At 44.1% G+C, this 25,506-nt stretch overlaps 1 protein-coding gene across 1 annotated transcript in view; it reads right to left on the minus strand.

Moving 5' to 3' along the window:
* The window catches only part of C2H21orf58 (chromosome 2 C21orf58 homolog), a 38,892-nt gene extending 15,724 nt beyond the window's left edge, over positions 1 to 23,168 (minus strand). The window contains exons 1-5 of the mRNA XM_003421939.1: positions 23,109 to 23,168; positions 21,984 to 22,025; positions 19,714 to 19,818; positions 18,448 to 18,612; positions 12,561 to 12,672 (exon numbers count right to left, since the gene is read on the minus strand). Of these exons, the coding sequence (XP_003421987.1) occupies positions 12,561 to 12,672; positions 18,448 to 18,612; positions 19,714 to 19,818; positions 21,984 to 22,025; positions 23,109 to 23,168 (484 nt within the window). The remainder of the gene's footprint in view (positions 1 to 12,560; positions 12,673 to 18,447; positions 18,613 to 19,713; positions 19,819 to 21,983; positions 22,026 to 23,108) is intronic.
* Positions 23,169 to 25,506: the final 2,338 nt, after the last annotated feature.

Below are 25,506 nucleotides of genomic sequence, written 5' to 3' on the forward strand. Positions count from 1 at the left end.
TCCATGTATTGAGTGTTGTCTTTCCCTTCACCTAAAGCAGTTCTTATCTACTGATTAATCAATAAAAAACCCTCTCCCACCCTCCCTCCCTCCCCGCCTCGTAACCACGAAAGTATGTGTTCTTCTCAGGTTTACTATTTCTCAAGATCTTATAATAGTGGTCTTATACAATATTTGTCCTTTTGCCTCTGACTAATTTCGCTCAGCATAATGGCTTCCAGGTTCCTCCATGTTATGAAATGTTTCACAGATTCGTCACTGTTCTTTATCGATGCGTAGTATTCCATTGTGTGAATATACCACAATTTATTTACCCATTCATCCGTTGATGGACACCTTGGTTGCTTCCAACTTTTTGCTATTGTATACAGAGCTGCAATAAACATGGGTGTGCATATATCTGTTTGTATGAAGGCTCTTGTATTTCTAGGGTATATTCCCAGGAGTGGGATTTCTGAGTTGTATGGTACTTCTATTTCTAACTGTTTAAGATAACGCCAGATAGATTTCCAAAGTGGTTGTACCATTTTACATTCCCACCAGCAGCGTATGAAAGTTCCAATCTCTCCGCAGCCTCTCCAACATTTATTATTTTGTGTTTTTTGGATTAATGCCAGCCTTGCTGATGTGAGATGGAATCTCATCTTAGTTTTAATTTGCATTTCTCTAATGGCTAATGATCGAGAGCATTTTCTCATGTGTCTGTTAGCTGCCTGAATATCTTCTTTAGTGAAATGTGTGTTCATATCCTTTGCCCACTTCTTGATTGGGTTGTTTGTCTTTTTGTGGTTGAGTTTTGACAGAATCATGTAGATTTTAGAGATCAGGCGCTGGTCAGAGATGTCATAGCTGAAAATTCTTTCCCAATCTGTAGGTGGTCTTTTTACTCTTTTGGAGAAGTCTTTAGATGAGCATTTTTTTTTTTTTTTTTTTTTTTTTGCATAGGTGTTTGATTTTTAGGAGCTCCCAGTTATCGGGTTTCTCTTCATCATTTTTGGTAATGTTTTGTATTCTGTTTATACTTTGTATTAGGGCTCCTAGGGTTGTCCCAATTTTTTCTTCCATGATCTTTATCGTTTTAGTCTTTATGTTTAGGTCTTTGATCCACTTGGAGTTAGTTTTTGTGCATGGTGTGAGGTATGGGTCCTGTTTCATTTTTTTGCAAATGGATATCCAGTTATGCCAGCACCATTTGTTAAAAAGACTATCTTTTCCCCAATTAATTGACACTGGTCCTTTGTCAAATATCAGCTGCTCATACGTGCATGGATCTATGTCTGGGTTCTCAATTCTGTTCCATTGGTCTATGTGCCTGTTGTTGTACCAGTACCAGGCTGTTTTGACTACTGTGCCTGTATAATAGGTTCTGAAGTCAGGTAAAGTGAGGCCTCCCACTTTCTTCTTCTTTTTCAGTAGTGCTTTGCTTATCCGGGGCTTCTTTCCCTTCCATATGAAATTGGTGATTTGTTTCTCTATCCCCTTAAAATATGACATTGGAATTTGGATCGGAAGTGCGTTAAATGTATAGATGGCTTTTGGTAGAATAGACATTTTTACTATGTTAAGTCTTCCTATCCATGAGCAAGGTATGTTTTTCCACTTAAGTATGTCCTTTTGAATTTCTTGGAGTAGAGCTTTGTAGTTTTCTTTGTATAGGTCTTTTACATCCTTGTTAAGATTTATTCCTAAGTATCTTATCTTCTTGGGGGCTACTGTGAATGGTATTCATTTGGTTATTTCCTCTTCGGTGTCCTTTTTGTTGATGTAGAGGAATCCAAGTGATTTTTGTATGTTTATTTTATAACCTGAGACTCTGCCAAACTCTTCTATTAGTTTCAGTAGTTTTCTGGAGGATTCCTTAGGGTTTTCTGTGTATATAATCATGTCATCTGCAAATAGTGATAACTTTACTTCTTCCTTGCCAATCCGGATACCTTTTATTTCTTTGTCTAGCCTAATTGCCCTGGCTAGGACTTCCAGCACGATGTTGAATAAGAGCGGTGACAAAGGGCATCCTTGTCTCGTTCCCGTTCTCAAGGGAAATGCTTTCAGGTTCTCTCCATTTAGAGTGATATTGGCTGTTGGCTTTGCATAGATGCCCTTTATTATGTTGAGGAATTTTCCTTCAATTCCTATTTTGGTAAGAGTTTTTATCATAAATGGGTGTTGGACTTTGTCAAATGCCTTTTCTGCATCAATTGATAAGATCATGTGGTTTTTGTCTTTTGTTTTATTTACGTGATGGATTACATTAATGGTTTTTCTGATATTAAACCAGCCTTGCATACCTGGTATAAATCCCACTTGATCAGGGTGAATTGTTTTTTTGATGTGTTGTTGGATTCTATTGGCTAGAATTTTGTTGAGGATTTTTGCATCTATGTTCATGAGGGATATAGGTCTATAATTTTCTTTTTTTGTAATCTCTTTACCTGGTTTTGGTATCAGGTAGATGGTGGCTTCATAGAATGAGTTGGGTAGTATTCCATCATTTTCTATGCTTTGGAATACCTTCAGAAGTAGTGGTGTTAACTCTTCTCTGAAGGTTTGGTAGAACTCTGCAGTGAAGCCGTCCGGGCCAGGGCTTTTTTTTGTTGGGAGTTTTTTGATTACCTTTTCAATCTCTTTTTTTGTTATGGGTCTATTTAGTTGTTCTACTTCTGAATGTGTTAGTTTAGGTAGGTAGTGTTTTTCCAGGAATTCATCCATTTCTTCTAGGTTTGCAAATTTGTTAGAGTACAATTTTTCATAATAATCTGAAATGATTCTTTTAATTTCATTTGGTTCTGTTGTGATGTGGTCCTTCTTGTTTCTTATTCGGGTTATTTGTTTCCTTTCCTGTATTTCTTTAGTCAGTCTAGCCAATGGTTTATCAATTTTGTTAATTTTTCAAAGAACCAGCTTTTGGCTTTGTTAATTCTTTCAATTGTTTTTCTGTTCTCTAATTCATTTAGTTCAGCTCTAATTTTTATTATTTGTTTTCTTCTGGTGCCTGATGGATTCTTTTGTTGCTCACTTTCTATTTGTTCACGTTGTAGGGACAGTTCTCTGATTTTGGCTCTTTCTTCTTTTTGTATGTGTGCATTTATTGATATAAATTGGCCTCTGAGCACTGCTTTTGCTGTGTCCCAGAGGTTTTGATAGGAAGTATTTTCATTCTCGTTGCATTCTATGAATTTCCTTATTCCCTCCTTGATGTCTTCTATAACCCATTCTTTTTTCAGGAGGGTATTGCTCATTTTCCAAGTATTTGATTTCTTTTCCCTAGTTTTTCTGTTATTGATCTCTAGTTTTATTGCCTTGTGGTCTGAGAAGATGCTTTGTAATATTTCGATGTTTTGGACTCTGCAAAGGTTTGTTTTATGACCTAATATGTGGTCTATTCTAGAGAATGTTCCATGTGCACTAGAAAAAAAAGTATGTTTTGCAGCAGTTGGGTGGAGAGTTCTGTATAAGTCAATGAGGTCAAGTTGGTTGATTGTTGTAATTAGATCTTCCGTGTCTCTATTGAGCTTCTTACTGGATGTCCTGTCCTTCTCCGAAAGTGGTGTGTTGAAGTCTCGTACTATAATTGTGGAGGTATCTATCTCACTTTTCAATTCTGTTAAAATTTGATTTATGTATCTTGCAGCCCTGTCATTGGGTGCATAAATATTTAATATGGTTATGTCTTCCTGATCAATTGTCCCTTTTATCATTATATAGTGTCCTTCTTTATCCTTTGTGGTGGATTTAAGTCTAAAGTCTATTTTGTCAGAAATTAATATTGCTACTCCTCTTCTTTTTTGCTTATTGTTTGCTTGATATACTTTTTTCCATCCTTTGAGTTTTAGTTTGTTTGTGTCTCTAAGTCTAAGGTGTGTCTCTTGTAGGCAGCATATAGATGGATCGTGTTTCTTTATCCAGTCTGTGACTCTCTGTCTCTTTATTGGTGCATTTAGTCCATTTACATTCAGGGTAATTATAGATAAATAAGTTTTTAGTGCTGTCATTTTGATGCCTTTTTATGTGTGTTGTTGACAATTTCATTTTCCCACATACTTTTTTGTGCTGAGGCGTTTTTCTTAGTAAATTGTGAGATCCTCATTTTCATAGTGTTTGACTTTATGCTAGTTGAGTCGTTATGTTTTTCTTGGCTTTTATCTTGAGTTACAGAGTTGTTATACCTTTTTGTGGTTACCTTATTATTTACCCCTATTTTTCTAAGTAAAAACCTAACATGTATTGTTCTATATCGCCTTGTATCACTCTCCATATGGCAGTTCAATGCCTCCTGTATTTAGTCCCTCTTTTTGATTATTGTGATCTTTTACCTATTGACTTCCATGATTCCCTGTTATGTGTATTTTTTTTTTAATTAATCTTAGTTGGTTTGTTTTTGTGATTTCCCTATTTGAGTTGATATCAGGACGTTCTGTTTTGTGACCTTGTGTTGTGTTGATATCTGATATTATTGGTTCTCCGACCAAACAATATCCTTTAGTATTTCTTGTAGCTTTGGTTTGGTTTTTGCAAATTCTCTAAACTTGTGTTTGTCTGTAAATATCTTAATTTCGCCTTCATATTTCGGAGAGAGTTTTGCTGGATATATGATCCTTGGCTGGCAGTTTTTCTCCTTCAGTGTTCTGTATATGTCGTCCCATTCCCTTCTTGCCTGCATGGTTTCTGCTGAGTAGTCTGAACTTATTGATTCTCCCTTGAAGGAAACCTTTCTTTTCTCCCTGGCTGCTTTTAAAATTTTCTGTTTATCTTTGGTTTTGGTGAGTTTGATGATAATATGTCTTGGTGTTTTTCTTTTTGGATCAATCTTAAATGGGGTTCGATGAGCATCTTGGATAGACATCCTTTCGTCTTTCATGATGTCAGGGAAGTTTTCTGTCAGGAGTTCTTCAACTATTTTCTCTGTGTTTTCTGTCCCCCCTCCCTGTTCTGGGACTCCAATCACCCGCAGGTTATCCTTCTTGATAGAGTCCCACATAATTCTTAGGGTTTCTTCATTTTTTTTAATTCTTTTATCTGATTTTTTTTCAGCTATGTTGGTATTGATTCCCTGGTCCTCCAGATGTCCCAGTCTGCATTCTAATTGCTCGAGTCTGCTCGTCTGACTTCCTATTGCGTTGTCTAATTCTGTAATTTTATTGTTAATCTTTTGGATTTCTACATGTTGTCTCTCTATGGATTCTTGCAACTTATTAATTTTTCCACTATGTTCTTGAATAATCTTTTTGAGTTCTTCAACAGTTTTATCAGTGTGTTCCTTGGCTTTTTCTGCAGTTATCCTAATTTCATTTGTGATATCTTTAAGCATTCTGTAAATTAGTTTTTTATATTCTGTATCTGATAATTCCAGGATTGTATCTTCATTTGGGAAAGATTTTGATTCTTTTGTTTGGGGGGTTGGAGAAGCTGTCATGGTCTGCTTCTTTAAGTGGTTTGATATGGATTGTTGTCTCCGAGCCATCACTGGGAAACTAGTTTTTCCAGAAAATCCGCTAAAAAAAAATGCAGTCAGATCCCTATCAGAGTTCTCCCTCTGGCTCAGGCTATTCGGATGTTAATGAAGCCGCCTGGGGAGGGTGGGGGAGGGAACAGAGAGATAGGAGAGTAGCACCTCAGAATATAGCCAGAGTTGCTTGTCTTGCTTGGAATGACTATTATATCTGAGATTCCCGCGGGCACGTCGCCTATGTGTGCTGGCTGTGTGGAGATTGCCCCCGGGGGTCTGGCCCGCTGGAGTCATGGTCAGATCCTCCGCTTCCAGCCCCACACCCAGCGTCAAGGCTCCCCTACTGGGACGGTGCACTCTCGACTCCAAAATCAGTCGCTGCCTCCCGGGGACTTCTCGTCCCACCAGCCGCGTGGCCGTGCCGCCCCCGAAAACCAGTTGGGCCGCCTCCCGGGGTTAGTTCAGATGGGTGGAGCAGCTCCCTGTGCTTGTGCCGTGACCGAGTGTCCCAGCTGGGACGCTGATCTCCGCGCTCCAATACCAGTCACTGCCTCCCGGGGACTTCTCCTATCGGCTGCGTCCCATGCCGCCCGCGTGACCCGGCTGGGCCCCTTCCCGGGGTTAGTTCAGGGGGGTGGAGCAGCTCTCCGTGTTTATGCCGTACCTGCGTCCAGTCCAAATCCCGGCGGGAGGGTTGCCCGGCTGGGACGCTGCTCTCCCCATTCCAAGACCAGTCACTGCCTCCCAGGGACTTCTTCTACCGGCTGCGTCCCACGCCGCCCGCGGAACCGGCTCGTCCCCCTCCTGGGGTTAGTTCAGGGGGGTGGAGCAGCTCTCTGTGCTTGTGCCGTACCTGACTGGTACGCTGGCTCCAGGCTCTGGAAACAATCGCTGCTTCCCCGTATTAGTTCGTTCTCCGTCTCTAAATCTGTGTTTGTTGTTCAGGGTTCGTAGATTGTTATGTATGTGATCGATTCACTTGTTTTTCCGTGTCTTTGTTGTAAGAGGGATCCGAGGTAGCGATTGCCTGGTCCGCCATCTTGGCTCCGCCTCAGGAAGTCCCAACTGATTTTTGTATGTTTATCTTGTATCCCGATACTCTGCTGAACTCTTCTATCAGTTTCAGTAGTTTTCTTGAGGATTCCTCAGGGTTTTCTGTGTATAAGATCATGTCATCTGCAAATAGAGATAATTTTACTTCTTCCTTGGAATCTGGCTGATTTTTGTATGTTTACATTGTATCCTGATATTTTGCTGAACTCTACTATTAGTTCCAGTAGTTTTCTTGTGGATTCTTTGTGGTTTTCTGTGTATAAGAATATATCATCTGCAAAAGGGATACTTTTACTTCTTCCTTACTGATTTGGATGCACTTCATTTCTTTCTTGTGTGTTATTGCTGTGGCTAGGACCTCCAGCAGAATGTCGAATAAGAGTGGTGGTAAAGGGCATCCTTGTCTGGTTCCCATTCTCAAGAGGAATGCTTTCAGGCTCTCTCCATTTTGTATGATGTTGGCTGTTGGCTTTGTATAAATGCCCTTTATTACGTTGGGAAATTTCCCTTCTATTCCTATTTTGCTGAGAGTTTTTATCATGAACGGGTGCTAGACTTTGTCAAATGCCTTCTCTGCATCAATTGATAAGATCATGTGGTTCTTGTCTTTTTTTTTTTCTTTATGTGATGTATTATATTGATTGTTTTTCTAATGTTGAACCATCCCTGCATACCTGGTATAAATCCCACTTGGTTGTGGTGAATTATTTTTTTGATATGTTGTTGAATTCTATTGGCTAGAATTTTGTTGAGGATTTTTGCATCTATGTTCATGAGGGATATTGGTCTGTAATTTTCTTTTTTTTGTGGTGTCTTTACCTGGTTTTGGTATCAGGGCTAAGCTGACTTCATATAATGCATTTGGGGGCATTCCATCCTTTTCTATGCTCTGAAATACCTTTAGTAGTATTGGTGTTAACTCTTCTCTGAAGGTTTGATAGAATTCTGCAGTAAAGCCATCAGGGCCAGGGCTTTTCTTTTGTTGGAAGTTTTTAAATTACCTTTTCAATCTCTTCTTTTGTTATAGGTTTATTTAGTTGTTCTACTTCTGTGTTAGTTTAGGTAGGTAGTGTGTTTCTAGAAATGTGTCCGTTTCCTCTAGGTTTTCAAATTTGTTAGAGTACACTTTTTCATAGTATTCTCTTATGACTCTTTTAATTTCAGTTAGTTCTGTTGTGATATTACCCATCTCATTTTTTATTTGATGTATTTGCTCCCTCTTCTGTTTTTCCTGTGTCAGTTTGGCCAGTGGCTTATTGATTTTGTTGATCTTTTCAAAGAACCAGCTTTTGGTCTTTCTAACTCTTTCAATTGTTTTTCTACTCTATTTCATTTACTTCTGCTCTAATTTTTATTATTTGCTTTCTTCTGGTGTCCGAGGGCTTCTTTTGCTGCTCTCTATTTGTTCGTGTTGTAGGGATAATTCTTTGATTTTAGCCTTTCTTCTTTTTGGATGTGTGCATTTATTGTTATAAATTGACCTCTGAGCACTGCTTTTGCTGTATCCCAAAGGTTCTGGTAGGATGTGTCTTCATTTTCATTGGATTCTGTGAATTTCTTTATTCCGTCCTTGATTTCTTCTATAATCTGGTAGTTTTTGAGCAAGGTGTTGTTCAGTTTCCATATGTTTGATTTTTTTTTTTCTTGCTTTTTCTGTTATTGATTTCTAATTTATGACTTTATGGTCATAAAAGATACTCTGCAATATTTCGATGTTTTGTATTCTGTTAAGGCTTGCTTTGTGGGCTAATATGTGGTCTATTCTAGAGAATGTTCCATGAGTGTTGGAAAAGAAGGTATACTTGGCTGCTGTTGGGTGGAGTGTTCTGTATATGCCTTTGAGATCAAGTTGGTTGATTGTGGCATTTAGACCTTCTGTGTCTTTACTGAGCTTCTTTCTGGATGTTCTGCCCGTCATTGAAAGTGGTGTGTTGAATTCTCCTGCTCTTATTGTGAAGCTGTCTATTTCTCTTTTCAGGGCTGTTAGAGTTTGTTTTACGTATTTTAAAGCCTGTCGTTGGGTTCGTAATACCTATTATAGGTATGTCCTCTTGGTGTATTGACTTTTACTCATTACATAGTGCCCTTCCTTATTTGTGGTAGATTTTGCTTTGAAGCCTATTTTGTCAGAGATTAATATTGTCACTCCTGCTCTTTTTTGATTGTTCTTTGTTTGATTTTTTTTCCCCATCCTTTGAGTTTTACTTTGTTTGTGTATTTGAGTCTAAGGTGTGTCTCTTGTAGGCAGCATATAGATGAGTAATGTGTTTTTATCCGTTTAGCACTCTCTGTCTCTTTATTGGTGCATTTAGTCCATTTAGATTCATCGTAATTATTGATAGGTGTGAGTCCAGTGCTGTCATTTTGATGTATTTTTGTGTTTTTTATTGAGTTTCTTCATTCCACTTAATTTTTTGTGCTGAGTTATTTTAGTTTATGTATTTTCTTTTCATCTTTTTCATTGTTATTGATTTTGTGTTTGGTGAGGCTTTATGTTTTTCTTGTTTTTTATTTTGATGTATAGGATTGTTAGTTTCCTTAATGGTTACCTTAATATTTACTTCAATTTTTCTAAGTTTAAACCAATCTTTTATTTCTTGATATCGCCTCGACTTCCTCTCCATATCAAAGTTCTATGACTACATTATTCAGTGCCTCTTTTTTGTTTTAATGTTGTTGTCTGATACATATTGACACCTCTGTTTCCCTATTTTCAGTGTTTTAGCTTTTTGTTTGTTTGTTTACTTGTTTTTGTGACTTCTCTCTCTGTGTTACTATTTGGTTGTTCTGTCCTGTGTTCTAGTCTTGCGTTGTTATGTGATGTTACTGATTTTCTTTCTGGAGGACTTCCTTTACAACTTCCCTTAACTTCTGTTTATCTAGATGGAAATCCTCTAATTTCACCGACATATTTGAGAGACAGCTTTGCTGGATATATAATTCTTGGCTGGCAATTTTTTTCCTTCAAGGCTTTATATATGTCATCCCATTGCCTTCTTGCCTTCATGGTTTCTGCTGAGTAGTCCCAACTTAGTCTTATTGACTCTCCTTTGTAGATAACTTTTTGTTTATCCCTAGCTGCTCTTAAAATTCTCTTTTTATCTTTGGTTTTGGCATGTTCGAATATAATACATCTTTGTGACTTTCTTTTGGGATCTACCCGGTGTGGGGTTTGATGAGCATCTTAGATAGATATCTTCTCACCTTTCACGATATCAGGAAAGTTTTCTGCCAACAAATCTTCAACAATTCTGGTTCTGGTACTCCAATCACTCAGGTTATGCCTCTTGATAGCATCCCACTTAATTCTCAGGTTTTTTTCATTTTTTGAAACTCTTTTATCTGATTTTTCCTCAAATAAATTGGTGTCAAATGCTTTATCTTCAGTCTCACTATTCTGCCTTCCATTGTCTCAATTCTGCTCCTATGACTTTCTATTGAGTTTCCTAATTCTGAAATTTTATTGTTAATCTTTTCAATTTCAGTTTGTTGTCTCTCTATGGATTCTTGCATGCTGTTAAACTTGTCATTATGCTCATGTATAACCTTCTTAAGTTCCTTTGTTGCTTTGTTTGTGTGTTCCTTGGCTTGGTCTGCATTTTGCCTGATCTCCTTCCTGATCTCTTGAAGAGCTCTATATATTAATCTTTTGAATTTCTACCTTGAGTAACTCCAAGATCTTCTATTCCTTCAGGAGGTTTCTTGGTTCTTTGTTATGTGCACTTGCTAACACCATCATGGTCTGCCACTTTATGTGATTTGATACTGACGTTGTCTCTGAGCCATCAATAAGTTATTATATTTATTTATTTTATGTTTGCTTACTGTATCCTAGCTTCTTGTTTTGTTTTGATATGCCCAAATAGGCTAGTCATGTGAGCTACCTTGGATATTGGTGTCTTTGAAGTTCTCATGTCCTGTCACCAGCTGGTTAGAGCTGTTACTAGGTATGTGAGGCCAGGAGTCCACTTACTTTTCTTGTGTGGATTCAGCTCGGGTATCCAGCTCATCGGTCACCGATGACTCTCATCTACAGTCCTAGATGGGCAGGGCTACATAGGGGTGATTGGAGTAGGCACAAGTACCTGGCTGCAGTAGCAGGTTATGTGCTGAGCAAGGTAGGAGGCTGACCGCTGCCCCTGAGTGCCTGGGTGGAAGGTATGTCCCTGTTCCCTAGAGCACATAGTTGGGTGGGTTTTGCAGCCAGACTTTGGGCACCCAATACTGTTGGCTATAAGGACTGCGAGGCACCACTTATTCTTGGACCCCTGTTGCAGGTGGATAGGTGGAGTGGGTGAAACCACAGTCCTCAGGCCCCTGCTGTGGGTAGGTGAGGACCCTGCTTAATGGTCAGGGTGGTGTCAAATATCACGAGTCTGCCACTCCCCTTTAACTGTTGCAGTTGAAAATAGTCTTCAGGTATATACCTCACTGTACCATGTTAATGAGGGCCTATGCTCTTGAAATGGGCCCACACAGGTGTAGGCAGGGGTGAAAGGCATTCAAAGTCTGTGGACCCCTTGTGCCTGTGCCTAGGCAAAGGGGCTGTGCCTGCCCTGAGTTCCTGGCTTAGGGGAACTGGCAGATTATTTTTTCTTGTTTATTAATTCATTCCCTCTCCAAAGCCAGGAAAATGGCTCAGGATGTGTGATGGGTCCTACTTCCAGCCCGGGGGGGCACGGCAATCACTGAAGCCAGATTGGGGTGGCACAGAGCAAGGAGGGGGTGGGTAAATGGGAGAGAGGGACTTCCCAGAGAGAGGGAAGGTTTTTTTTGATCCCTTACGGTAGGTTAGACACTTGTACTTCACTTTCGCAGATTCAGCACTGCTTCTTCCTGGTCTCGGAGGCTTGAGCAGACACTCTGCTGCTGCTAGGTTTCTCCTGGTGTGGAAAATGCGTCCCAAATGCTGCTGCTTGCCTTAGCCAGTGCGCGCTGGCCAATCCAACTTGCCGGCCAGGCCAGATCTGGCAAATCTTCACTGCTTCTGAACTGTCTCTCCTTTCCCCTGTTGCTCAGTTCAATGCCTCAGCTATGTCTGTGATGTTCAGGGCTCCTAGATGGTTATGTAAAATTGACTCACTTGTTTTTTTGTGTCGTTCTTTTAAGAAGGACTACAGGAAGTGTATGACTACTCCACTATTTTGACCTCGCCTCTAAAGGGACTTTTAAAGATCTATTTCAAGATGATGAAAAATGATATCAGAAGATGGTATTTACCCAAGAGAAATGAGAACATATGTCCACAGAAAAGACTTACACATGAATGTTCTTAGCAGCTCTTTTGGTAATAACCAAAAACCGGAACAACCCAGTTGTCCGTCTGTTGGTGAATGGATAAACAAACTGTGGTACATCTGCACAATAGAATATTACTCAGTAATTAAAAGGAACAAAGGATTAATACACCCAACAATAGAGAAGAATCTTAAAATAATTGTGCTGAGTGAAAGAAACCAGACAAAAAGAGTACTTACCACATGATTCCATTTATATAAAAATTGAGAAAATTCAAACTAGTATGTAGTGACAAAAAGCAGATTAAGAATTGCTTGGGGGAACATGAAGGAGGGATTAAAGGGGGTATAAAGAAGCTTTTGGGGCGATGGATATGTTTACTATCTTGATTGCAGCGATGGTTTCATGAATACATATATGTCAAAACATGTCAAATTGTACACTTTAAATATGTGCAGCTTATTCTATGTCACATATCTCAATAAAGCTGTTTTTAAAATCAAATATCTAAAAGTTATTTAAAAAGAAGGAGCAATTTCACCAAGATTTTTTGTATTTTTAGTAAGCGGATGAGTTGGGATTAAAGCCCAATTCTTTTGATTCCTAGTCCAGTGCCCTTTCTTCTACCTCTTGTTTATTTCTCTCAGAGATATCCTTCATACAAGGATTTCTTAAAGTTAAAATTATTTTCATGTTAGTAAATTTATAGCATCAGTTGAGTAGTTAAATGTTGACCCTAAATGACTATCCTGCTTATAAAAATATTTTTTCTTTCAATATAGAATTTTATAAACTCATCGTAATATTAATACAGAATACTTACCTTCCTTAATACTCCCAGACTTTTGAGTGGGGAAGGCCTGGGGAGGAGGAATCTGTGCAATGAGGGGCTGCTGAGGTAGCTGCTGAATGATGGTGGCAGGTGGCTGGGGTACCTAGGATGAGGCAGATGATTACCTACCTGAATGATTCTGGGAGAGAGTGTTCTACAGTATCCACCCACTCTTATACTCACCTATCCACCCACCCACCCATCCGATCAATCATCCACCCATCTATCCATCCTTCCATCTATCCATCCATCCATCCACCCATCCCCCACCCACCCACCCACCCATCCATTCACCTATCCACCCATCCATCCATACACCCATCCATTCATCCACTTATCTATCCATCTACCTACCCACCCACCATCCACCCTTCTAAGGGGAACGTTAGATGATTAACCCTAGAAGTTGAATAGATGGCTGAATAGATAGACGTTTGAGTGAGGGTATCACTTAGGACATGGTATTTTTAATGTTCCCACATTGCCTGTCTTCATCAGGCTAAGAAAATGCCTGGCTGCATTAAGACTGCTTTGATAGAAATATATAAGGTACTTATCATGAAAATATCCCTTGGCTTCTCTTCTGAGTTAAAATAAATATTCAGCAATTTCAGGAATGCACCAGATATTGATGTAGGAGCAGAAGACCTTCTATTTCAATCTTCTTTTGGATACAGAAACCCTGCATGACCTTGTCCCTTATTTCTCAGTTTACAGAAAGGATGACATATACCAAGGGTTGGCAAACTTTTTTTGTACAGGACAAAATAGTAACTATTTTGGGCTTTCAGGCCATACAGTCTCAGGTGTAACTATTCAACTTTGCTGTTGTAGCATGAAAGCACCCATAGGCAATATGTAGACAAACGTCCATGATTGTATGTCAGTGAAACTTCACTTAGGGATGCTGAATTTTGAATTACATATAATTTTCATGTATTGTTGTTGTTAGGTGCCGTCGAGTTGATTCCAGCCCACAGTGACCCTCTGCACAACAGAACGAAACACTGCCCAGTCCTGAGCCATCCTTGCAATCGTTGTTATGCTTGAGCTCATTGTTGCAGCCACTGTGTCAGTCCACCTCGTTGAAGGTCGTCCTCTTTTCCACTGACCCTGTACTCTGCCAAGCATGATGTCTTTCTCCAGGGACTGATCCCTCCTGACAACATGTCCAAAACATGTAAGACACAGTCTCGCCATCCTTGCCTCTAAGGACCATTCTGGCTGTACTTCTTCCAAGACAGATTTGTCCGTTCTTCTGGCACTCCATGGTACATTCAATATTCTTCGCCAACACCTCAATTCCAAGGCATCAATTCTTCTTCGGTCTTCCTTACTCACTGTCCAGCTTTCACATGCATATGATGCGATTGAAAATACCATGGCTCGGGTCAGGCGCACCTTAGTCTTCAGGGTGACATCTTTGCTCTTCAACACTTCGAAGAGGTCCTTTGCAGCAGATTTGCCCAATGCAATGCGTCTCTTGATTTCTTGACTGCTGCTTCCATGGTTGTTGATTGTGGATCCAAGTAAAATGAAATCCTTGACAACTTGAATCCTTTCTCCATTTATTATGATGTTGCTCATTGGTCCATTTGTGAGGATTTTTGTTTTCTTTATGTTGAGGTGCAATCCAAACTGAAGGCTGTGGTCTTTGATCTTCATTAGTAAGGCCTTCAGGTCCTCTTCACTTTCAGCAAGCAAGGTTGTGTCATCTGCATAATGCAGGTTGTTAATGAGCCTGCCTTCAATCCTGATGCCCTGTTCTTTTTCACATAGTCCAGCTTCTCGTATTATTTGCTCAGCATACGGATTGAATAGGTATGGTGAAAGAATACAACCCTGACGCACGCCTTTCCTGACTTTAAACCAGTCAGTATCCCCTTGTTCTGTCTGAACAACCACCTCTTGATCTATGTAAAGGTTCCTCATGAGCACAATTCAGTGTTCTGGAATTCCCATTCTTCGCAGTGTTATGCATAGTTTGTTATGATCCACACAGTCGAATGCCTTTGCATAGTCAATAAAACACAGGTAAACATCCTTCTGGTATTCTCTGCTTTCAGCCATGATCCATCCATCTAACATCAGCAATGATATCCCTGGTTCCACATCCTCTTCTGAAACTGGCCTGAATTTCTGACAGTTCCCTGTCGATATACTGCTGCAGCCAGTTTGGAATGATCTTCAGCAAAATTTTGCTTGCGTGTGATATTAATGATATTGTTCTATAATTTCCACATTCAGTTGGATCACCTTTCTTGGGAATAGGCATAAATATGGATCTCTTCCAGTCAACTGGCCAGGAAGCTGTCTTCCATATTTCTTGGCATAGACGAGTGAGCACCTCCGGTGCTGCATCTGTATGTTGAAACATCTCAGTTGATATTCCATCAATTCTGGGAACCTTGTTTTTCGCCAATGCCTTCAGAGCAGCTTGGACTTCTTCCTTCAGTACCATCAGTTCCTGATCATATGCCACCTCTTGATTCTGTGCATTCTTTCCATCTTCTTTTGATGCTTCCTGTGTCGTTTAATATTTTCCCCATAGAATCCTTTACTATTGCAATTTGAGGCTTGAATATTTTCTTCAGTTCTTTCAGCTTGAGAAGTGTTGAGTGTGTTCTTCCCTTTTGGCTTTCCATCTCCAGCTCTTCGCACATGTCATTATAATACTTTGTCTTCTCGAGACTCCCTTTGAAATCTTCTGTTCAGTTCTTTTACTTCATCAAGTCTTCCTTTTGCTTTAGCTGCTCACCGTTCAAGAGCAAGTTTCAGAGTCTCCTCTGACATCCATCTTGGTCTTTTCTTTCTTTCCTGTCTTTTCAATGACCTCTTGCTTTCTTCATGGATGATGTCCTTGATGTCATTCCACAACTCATCTGGTCTTCGGTTACTAGTATTCAATGCATCAAATCTACAAGTAGTCTTTAAATTCAGGTGGGATATACTTAAGGTCATATTTTGGCTCTCGTGGACTTGCTCTGATTTTCTTCAGTTTCAACTTGAACTTGCATATGAGCAATTGATGGTCTGTTCCACAGTTGGCCCCTGGCCTTGTTCTGACTGATGATATTGAGCTTTTCCATCGTCTCTTTCCACAGATGTAGTCAATTTGATTTCTGTGTGTTCCATCTGGCAAGGTCCATGTGTATGGTCACCATTTATGTTGGTAAAAGAAGGTATTTGCAGTGAAGAAGTCGTTGGTCTTGCAAAATTCTATCATTCGATCTCCAGCATTGTTTCTATCACTAAGGCCATATTTTCCAACTACTGCTCCTTCTTTGTTTCCAACTTTCGCATTCCAATCACCAGTAATTATCAATGAATCTTGATTGCATGTTCGATCAATTTCAGACTGCAGCAACAGATAAAAATCTTCTATTTCTTCACCTTTGGCCCTAGTGGTTGGTGCATAAATTTGAATAATAGTTGTATTAACTGGTCTTCCTTGTAGGCATGTGCATATCATCCTGTCACTTACAGAGTTGTACTTCAGGATAGATCTTGAAATGTTCTTTTTGGCGATGAATGTATCACCATTCTTCTTCGAGTTGTCATTCCCAGCATAGTAGACTATATGATTGTCCAATTCAAAATGGCCAATACCAGTCCATTTCAGCTCACTAATGCCTAGGATATCGATGCTTATGCATTCCATTTCATTTTTGACAATTTCCAATTTTCCTAGACTCATACTTTGTACATTCCAGGTTCCGATTATTAATGGATGTTTGCAACTCTTTCTTCTCACTTTGAGTCATGCCACATCAGCAAATGAAGGTCCCAAAAGTTATGCTCCATCCACGTCATTAAGGTCAACTCTACTTTGAGGAGGCAGCTCTTCCCTAGTCATCTTTTGAGTGCCTTCCAACCTGGGGGGCTTATCTTCCAGCACTGTATCAGACAATGTTCTGCTGCTATTCATAAGGGTTTCACTGGCTAATGCTTTTCATAATTAGACTGCCTGTCTTAGTTTGGAAGCTCAGCTGAAACTTGTCCTCCATGTGTGACCCTGCTCGTATCTGAATACCGGTGACATAGCTTCCAGCATCACAGCAACACGCAAGCCCCCACAGTATGACAAACTGACAGACACATGGGGGTTGCATGTATTACAAAATATTCTTTTGATTTTTTAGCTTGCAGGTTGTACAAAAACAGGTGATGGTCCAGCTTTTACCTGTGGTCATGGTTTGCCAACCCCTGGTATAGACCAAGAAGGCATTCTCAGAATGGCTGTGCCTGTCCTGGCCAATAGGACCTCCTACCTCAGGGTCCCTGAGTCCAGCTGATGGGAAACTCATCTCAGTGACCAAGGGCCTCTGCTCACCTTCTTGGTGTCATGCCAGGCTGAGACGGAATCACACAGTATGAGTGGACCCTGATGAAGATGTACTAGGTGTAGGCCTGTTTGGAATGGGGGAGTAGCCCCCTATACCTGAGTTAATCTAGGTCCTCCACCACTCCCACCATTACTGCAAGGGAGAGCAGAGAAGCTTCAGCGTTCCCAGTTTTTAGAAGAATGAAAGGGGCAGTCTCACATATTCAGATCCTGGACAGCAGACAGCCCACAGCTAAAGGGGACTCCAGGGTCTCTATGAGCATGGATACCTCTGAGGCTGCCCTTTCCCACTCAGTTTCATCCTCTATGTGTTGCCAGGGTCACCTCCCAAAGAACAAATTCCTCCTGGTCATTGACCCAATTGGCCAGTTGCCATCAAGCTCCCCAGCCAGCCTGCCTGTCTACAACATTCTCAACATGGCCCTGTCTACCTCTTCAGCCTCCTCTTCTCCCCCCACACCCTGCACCCCAGTCACATTGAACTTCTCTTAGAGCCTCAACCTGCCAGCTGCCCAGGTTTTTCTCCCTTTTCTGGCTACCCAGTTGCCCTCCAATACATTCTCTTTTGCTTAAGCCAGTCAGAGTTGCTTTGGGTTGCTTGCAACCCAGAAGGCTGAACAAGGTATGAAGCTTTCAAACTTGGACACTCTTACCTTTTTAAACTCAGTCCTCAGAATGAGAGTCTTAAGCATCCCCTGGTCATTATGAAGTTTGGGGAAAGAGTTGATACACTTCTTCTCCAAATTCAGGGCCCTCCCGATGGTGATTCCCCCAAACACTCCACTCCTTGCGCAATGGCTAAGATCGGGATTGGAGTTAGGAAGGCAGAGTTGGGACCCCAGCCTGTCAGTTGTAACAAGGGACAATACTACCTCTCTGCAGCTGGTCTGCAGGGTGCCTGCATCATTGGCTGTCAGCCCACCAACCTTCTCCAATGCATTTTCATAATGCTGGTGGGTTTGTCTGAGAGTATAGCCCCCTGACACCCTTTTAGCTTAGGAATGAAGTCACTCCTGAGGTTCACCCTTCAGCCAAAGATTAGACAGGCCCATAAGAGAAAACAAGACTAAAGGGGCACAGCAGCCCAGGGGCAAGGACTAGAAGGCAGGAGGGGACAGGAAAGCTGGTAATAGGGAACCCAAAGTGGAGAAGAGAGAGTGTTGACATATCATGGGGTTGGTAACCAATGTCACAAAACACTGCGTGGACTAATTGTTTAAAGAGAAGCTAGTTTGTTTAGCTTGTTCTGTAAACCTTCATCTAAAGCACAATAAAAAAAAATAATGCTGGTGGCTTTGCTCTGAGATGAGCCTGTATTGGAGAGATAAATCAATCGTCATCTCTTTGTCCAGATGAGATGTGTCTCTATGGGCACAGTGCCCTCTTAATGTTTCTGAAAAGCTGTGGGCATAAGGAGGTAGCTGGGAAGGTGGCTGCATGTTTAATACACACTCTCCCCCCCCCCACACACATGCACGCACGCACACAGGAGACGCAGTTCTCATGTCTGCTCAGCTAGGACACGCCTCTTACCGGGTGCTGGATGATCCGGAGCGGCTCCGGGGCTGGAGGGGGTGGGGAGGCGGTGGGGTGGCAGCGTACAGGGGGCACCTCTGGGGGTGGCACTGACCCCCAGGCCCCTCTGTTTGCCCCCCTCCAGGCTTGGGCCTGGGAGAGCTCCTCCAGGAGATGCAGTTCCTGTAAGACAAGCAGATCCCGCTGGCTGCCTGTGGAAGGAAGACCCATGGGTGCCAGGAAAGGAAAGTGCCCAGACCTGGCATGACAGTGATCAAGCCTCAGACACAGGGCTCCCTGGGGTGGGGGGGTCTAAGGGCTGACAAAGTGGGCAGTTTCACAGAGGCTCTGCCCCCGCCCCCAGAACATGTGGGACTTGGCGCTGTGGGGCTGTGGCCAGTGCGGGCACTAGACCTCAAGAGGCCCAGATCCTGAGGTCAGCCTGGAGCACCAGCAGTCTCTAGGCCTGCTGGGATTGAACCAGGGCGTAGAGTGAGGCCCTGACGCCCCCTGGTGGTGCGCATGGAAGAATCACGTTTCTTTATAAATTTACCAGATAATTTGAACTAGTTCCGGTCCTTGCTTTGTTGTTTTTTCTTTCCAGCCAAAAGAGTTTGTTTTCTCTTTCAAGCACACCTCAGTGCCCACCGCCACTAAAAAGAGCTCCTTTCTAGGCTGTTACAACTGTTCAAGCTCAGCTCCTGGTACAGTCCTAGACCTCACTGCCGTTTTGGACTCTAGGACCTTCTTCCCACAGCATTCCTGAGTCTGGTCTGGCTGAAGGCCAGGGCATCTTTGAATTCTCTTCTCTGCAGGAATTGGGCCCTTCCTCAATATGCTGCCTTTGATGTGTGCAACCAAAGCAGGCTGTTCAGCTGATAAGACCCCCGTGAGAACTCAGGGCATAGAACACCTGCCTGCAGGCAATACTTTCTCTAACAACAAAAACAAAAAAAAAAAGCCACTGTCATCAAGTCGATTCTGACTCATAACAACCCTACAGGACAAAGTAGAACTGCCCAGTAGAGTTTCCAAGGAGCAGCTGGTGGATTCAAACCGCTGTTCTTTTTGTTAGCAGCTGAGCTCTTCATCACTGAGCCGTCAGGACTCCCACACCTTCTCTAGGGAGCTGCATTTTGACAGTGAGCTGCAAATGCTCAGGAAACTGCGTTAAGCTCCCGAAGAGAGCACCAGTGCCTTTGGTCTCTGTGCCAGCTGGTCACCACAGCCCTGCTGATAGGAGCCACAGTAGGCTCAAGCCAGGCTAGCTGGGGGGTCAGGTACCCAAAGTCTCTGCAGGAGGTCCTTCCTTCTCCTCAGGGCGCTCTGCAGGGCGTCATCCGGCCCAGCCTCATCTCCTGGAAGGGAAGCATGGAGTCGGAACTCAGGCTCGCCTTTGAAGACAGCCTAAGAGACATCTTTGGAATGCCCCCATCTCACCTACCCTGGTGACCCAGAGCTTCCAGCAAATGCCTGTTCCAAATGAGGGACTGGTGCTTGGGGGTAACAGGGCTCAGGGGCCACCTCCGGGCACCAGGGCAACCCAGACACTCAGCCTTCCTGTTGGAATCTGTCCAACGGATTGTCTGACCCCCAAAAAGGAGTCAGAGAGAGCCAAGTCCTACCCAGGCTCGGCACTCACTTCTCCTGCAACACCCCATAGGAAGTCAACTTAGCTCTGCTGACCTTGGATGTAGACAGGGGCAGGAAGCCCCTCCTGGGTACAGTGGAAGCATGGCTGTGCCATGAGCCCAAGCTCCCACCACCTGGAGCCACCAATGACTCCAACCTGTCCAGAGACATGGTGATGTCCACCAAGTCCCAGAGGCCCGTCAGCAGCTCCTTCCTGTCCCTGCCTCTTGGGGGAGGGGTCCAAACTTGGGAGAAGGCTCTGGGAGGGGTCTGGTCCCCAGGCCAGGCTTTGGCCTCCTTTGCTCTGGGCACAGAGGTCCTGCCCTCTGGCTTTGCATCTGAGCCCACTGCTAGGGCTGCGGAACCTTCTCTCCCCCGGAGGCTCCCCCAGGACCCCCCACTCCCCCAGCCTGTTCCAGCATTGTTCCATGGTTGTATTCTCTCAGAGTCTCCCAGCCAGATGACCCCAGATGACCTGGGTTAGAATTTTCTATCTGAATCAGGACTCCAGGCCCTGCCTGCTGCCCTTGAGAGCTGTCTGGAGTCCCCACTGCCTTGTGGGGCTGCCCAGGCTGGAGGCCCCCCCGGCCCACATCCCCAAGAAAAGAAATGCTCCTCTGGGCCTCTCAGTCCTTGCCAGGTGTCTCTAGACCCGAGCCCCATCACCAAGAACGCAGTCCCCACCCTGGCTCCATGTAGCCTTAGCATTTGACTGCAGGCCATGGGAAGGGTGCACAAACCCATGGGGACCAGACGTGCCCCCGCTTCCACCGTCAGGACAAGCTCTGGGATCAGCTACCGGGTCTGATGCTGGTGTGGCCACTTCCAACCTGGGTGGCCCGGGTAGGTTATTTAACCTCTCTGAGCTTCTGTTTGCTCTTCTGAGAAATGGGAACAATCACTGCACTAGTTTTAGGGTTTGCAGACTGAAGGTGGTAGTGCTCGAGAATGCGCATAGCAGGGTTGGGGTGTGTGTGTGTGTGAGTGTGTGTATGAGTGTGAGTGAATGTGAATGTGCGTGTTGCATGAGCGTGTGCATGTGTGTGTGAGCGAGTGTGTGTATGTGTCTATGAGTGAGTGTGTGTATTGTACGAGTTTCCGTCTGTGTGTCAGTGAGTGTGTGTATGTGTATGAGTGTATGTGTCTATGTGAGTGTGTGTATTGTATGAGTGTGTGTACATGTGCGTGTGTATGTGAGTGTGTGTATGTGTGTCTACATGAGTGTATGTATGTGTGAGTGTGTTTATGTATGCAAATATGTGTCTGTGTGAGTGTGTATGGGTATGAGTGTATGTGTCTACATGAGTGGATGTGTGTATATGTGTGTATGTGAGTACGTGTATGAGTGTGAGTGTGTGTCTATGTGAGTGAGTGTGTGTATGTGTATGAGTGTGAGTGTGTGTCTATGTGAGTGAATGTGAATGTGCATAATGTATGTGTGCATGTGTGTGTGAGTGAGTGTGTGTATGTGTCTATGAGTGAGTGTGTGTGTATTGTATGAGTTTGTGTCTGTGTGTGTCAGTGAGTGTGTGTATGTATATGAGTGTATGTGTCTATGTGAGTGAGTGTGTGTATGTGTATGAGTGTATGTGTCTACATGAGCGTGTGTATGTATGTGTGCATGTATGTGTGACTGAGTATGTGTATGTGTGTATGAATATATGTGTGTATGTGAGTGTGTGCGAGTATGTATGTGTGAGTATGTGTGTGTTTTAAAGACAAAACAAAAGCCTTTCACTCAGATCGTCAAGGAAACTTTTTAAGCATAACCTTGCTGGTAAAAGGAGGAAGGGAGGGACCGAGCAGGAGATGGGGACTCCCATGGGCAGGCTGCCCCCACCTTCCCTTGGAATCGTTGGTCTCAGGCCACCTGTGCCAGATGGAAGCAGCCCAGGACTCTTACCTGCCACAAGATGAGGGACTCCAGAGTCCTCTTCCATGTTCTCACGCTCGTGTTCCAGCTTCTGAGAAGAGGAGAGACCACATGTGAAGAGGGCATTTGCTCCAGCCTAGTGTCAGCGGTGCCAGGCCTGCCCATCTGCCCTGCCCCCTCCCTGCCCACCTGTCCTCCCCACTTGCACTTCCATTGTCCTGCCTAGCTGCTGGCTGCGAGCACCTGGCCTGTGGGCTGCAAGAATGACTAAGAGTGTTCTCATGTGACCAGGGCCCAGACAGGTGTGCGGAAGGTGAACTGCCATGTGGAGGTGGGTGTGACACCAATGTTCTCTCAGGCACTGCCTTGGCCATATGCTCAATACCATGCACATATTTCCAGTTTTAAAATCTGAGGATGCACATTCTGACTGAGTCTCTTTTGGGCAGCTTTCTGAGACATGGCCTTGGGCAGGAAGACCCACAGCGAGTTCTGTGTCTTGGGTGGGCACCCTGCCTGGTCTCCCCTGCTGGTGAACAACCCAATCCTCCCCCAATCCACCCAAGGCCAAGCAGCTTCATAGGTCTACCTGAGCCCTGAGCTGAGCAGGTGCCCTGAGAGTCCTGGCTGCCCCCAAATGATGGGCCTCCCACAGCCCCCCTTGGGGAGGGAGGAGGTGAGGGACAGCTCAAGAGACTTAGCCTCGAGAAGCTTCTGAAAGGGCAATGAGGCAGACAGGGGTGCGAGGACCTGCCAGGGCCAGGCCCCACCTGGTCACTTGTAAGGACAGACTGGAGGTAAACTCTGAAGACTCTCAGAGAAAGTGAGAAGAATGGGCTCAAGATGGGTCATCAGGCCACAGTCTGGCTGCCCAGGGGCAGGTCCAAGTGAGGCCATCTCCATAGCAGAAGCCATGCCTGCCTTGTGACTCAGAAAGTGCTAGAACCTACTGGATTCTATACGAGCACAAAGAGGAAACTGAGAAACTGCGCTCTGCTCATCACAGGTTGTGTCAGCAGCAGGCCCGCACTGGCAGGTAGTTTGCCAGCAGCAGAAAGTAAAGATGTGTTGTGGTTGCTTTAACTGTCTCCTGTTTTGGAAGCCTGAAGGCTTAGCTCCTTTAAAGAAGTTGTTAAAAAAAAAAAAAAAAACTGCCCTTTCCAGGCCTTCTTACCTTTTGCAAGAGTCTGAGTGTCAGGCGAGTCATGTGGTCAGCCACCGATGAGTCCACCATCACGGAGGCCCTGTGAGGCACTCTCTGCAGGCCTGCACTGCTTCCTCAATCCTCAGTTATCTGCAGGAAAGAACCTCTCAGGATTGGTGCCACAGAGCACCATGGTCCTCACTGGACCCGCAGCACTCAGAAGCTTTACCTCCTGGGGTTGGCCAGGTGGGCAGAGCAGAGCCTGGGGGTGGGCTGCGCTGGACTGGCCACCACATCCCACTCGCTCTCGGATGCAAGTGCCTGGTGAGCCAGCACCAGCTGTGCCCCGGCAGTTGCTAGACGCCCCAGGACTGGGAGGGGCAGCCCCGGTTGCCAGGTTTCCACTGAGATCCCTTGTCCAGCCCGTTGCCAAGCAGAGTTACCTGTAAACACTGATCCTCAGGTGTGGTAGGGCCAGGGCTCCTTGGAAAAGCAGCAGTGGGCAGCAGATGGGGCTGGAAGGACAAGGACGTGTGTGTGTGTGTGTGAGAGAGAGAGAGAGAGAGAGAGAGCAAGGGACAGTCCTGTGCTGTGTTTCCCACGCACCTCCCTGCCACTTCCCCCACCCCATTCCAGGACCCTCTGAACACTGCAGGGCACAGCCTGAGAGCTGGGAGGATTGGGGTGGGGGGGATACCAACCCTCGGGTTTCAGAAAATCCTGGGCCAAAGAAGGGCCCAAGCAGACAGCTGCCTGGGAAGGCTGGGCCGGGGGGGAGGGGTGGGGGGTGGGTCGAGGTCTTAATTTTCCCTGCAGCACTGGGCAGCTATTAATTGATCATCTCACCCCTCAGCTATTTAGTCTGTGGCCATCTCCACACTGGATCATGAGCTCTGCATTGTGGCTGCCATGGTACCCCTGCACTAAGACCGCTCTCCCGCCTCTTTGCCATCTCACCCAGCTTTGTGGCATCCCAGAGCACAGCACAGGCAGGTGTCATGGTGTTCACACTGTTTCATTAGGGCACATTGAGGCACAGCTGCTTGGTGGTTTCCCACCCTTTTCTGGGTCCATAGTGTCCCCATCTTCACTGTTCTTAGCTGCTCTGACACGGCGGTGTCATCCTTTGTCTGTGGTATTGGTATCTACACTCCGTTTCCTCATTCTGAGCCTGAAACAGGTGCTGTCTGCTTCCAGACTCTGCCCAGGATTCCTTCACTCTCCTTCAACAGTAAATGGGATGCTGCAGGTTGACAAGAGATGACAGGATGTGGCTGGGAATACTGAGCCCACTTAGCTCAGACACCCCAAAGTGTGCAAGGACGTGCAAGAGCACACGTGAACATACTCAGCCCGTGTAGGAGTCACTGTCTCCTTTGGGTGCCCATACCCCCCCCCCAGGAACAGGCTCCCCAACGCTTTTATCCTGTGAGTGACGCCAGGCCCCAGTAAGAATGCTTCGGGTTAATGTCACTATATCAGAGTGTGGTGGTTAATTTCATGTGTCTACTTGGTCAGACTGTGGTGCCCTGTCGTTTGGTCAAACAAGAGTCTAGGTGCTGTTGGGAAGGCATTTATGTGATTAACTTTTAAATCTGTTCACCTGAGGTAAAGCAGATCCCCTCCCCCCCCGCCCCACAATGTCAATGGGCCTTATCCAGTTGAAGGCTGTAAAAGCAAAAATTGAGGTTTCCTGATGGAGAAGGAGTCTCAAGGCTGTAATGTAGACCTCATTCTGGAGTTTCCAGCCTGCCTCCTGGCCGACTGATTTTGGACTTTCCTGCTGGACAATCTTGTGAGCCAACTGGTTAAAATGAATCAATTTCTCTAGATAGATGGATATATAGATAGACACATAGATAGATACATAGATGGATACATAGATACATAGATAGATACATAGATGGATACATAGATGGATACATAGATGGACACATAGATGGACACATAGATGGACACATAGATAGACACATAGATAGATACATAGATGGATACATAGATGGACACATAGATGGACACATAGATAGACACATAGATAGGTAGGTAGATAAAACCAAACACATTGTCGTGGACTCACAGCTACCCTGTAGGACAGAGTAGAACTGCCCCACAGGGTCTCCAAGGAGCAGCTGGTGATTTGAACTGCAGACCTCTTGGTTAACAGCCATAGCTCTTAATTATTATGCTGCCAGGGCTCCAAATACCTTATTGGTTCTAGTTCTCTGGAGAACCCCAAAGACACAGAGGTTAACAGCTTTCAATAATCTTGAATGACACTAGAAGCGTTTGGCTGCTAATCAAAACTGTGTGTGATGAATAATACCCTCCTTTGCTTCCTTATCCAGCACACAGGCTCAAGTGCAGTTCAGAGGGTTGCAAGGTAAGAAATAAACAAGGACTTCACAGGACTTCAGATTCCCATTGAGGC

Source organism: Loxodonta africana, chromosome 2 (genome assembly GCF_030014295.1).
Source record: "Loxodonta africana isolate mLoxAfr1 chromosome 2, mLoxAfr1.hap2, whole genome shotgun sequence".
NCBI classification, from domain to species: Eukaryota; Metazoa; Chordata; class Mammalia; order Proboscidea; family Elephantidae; genus Loxodonta; species Loxodonta africana.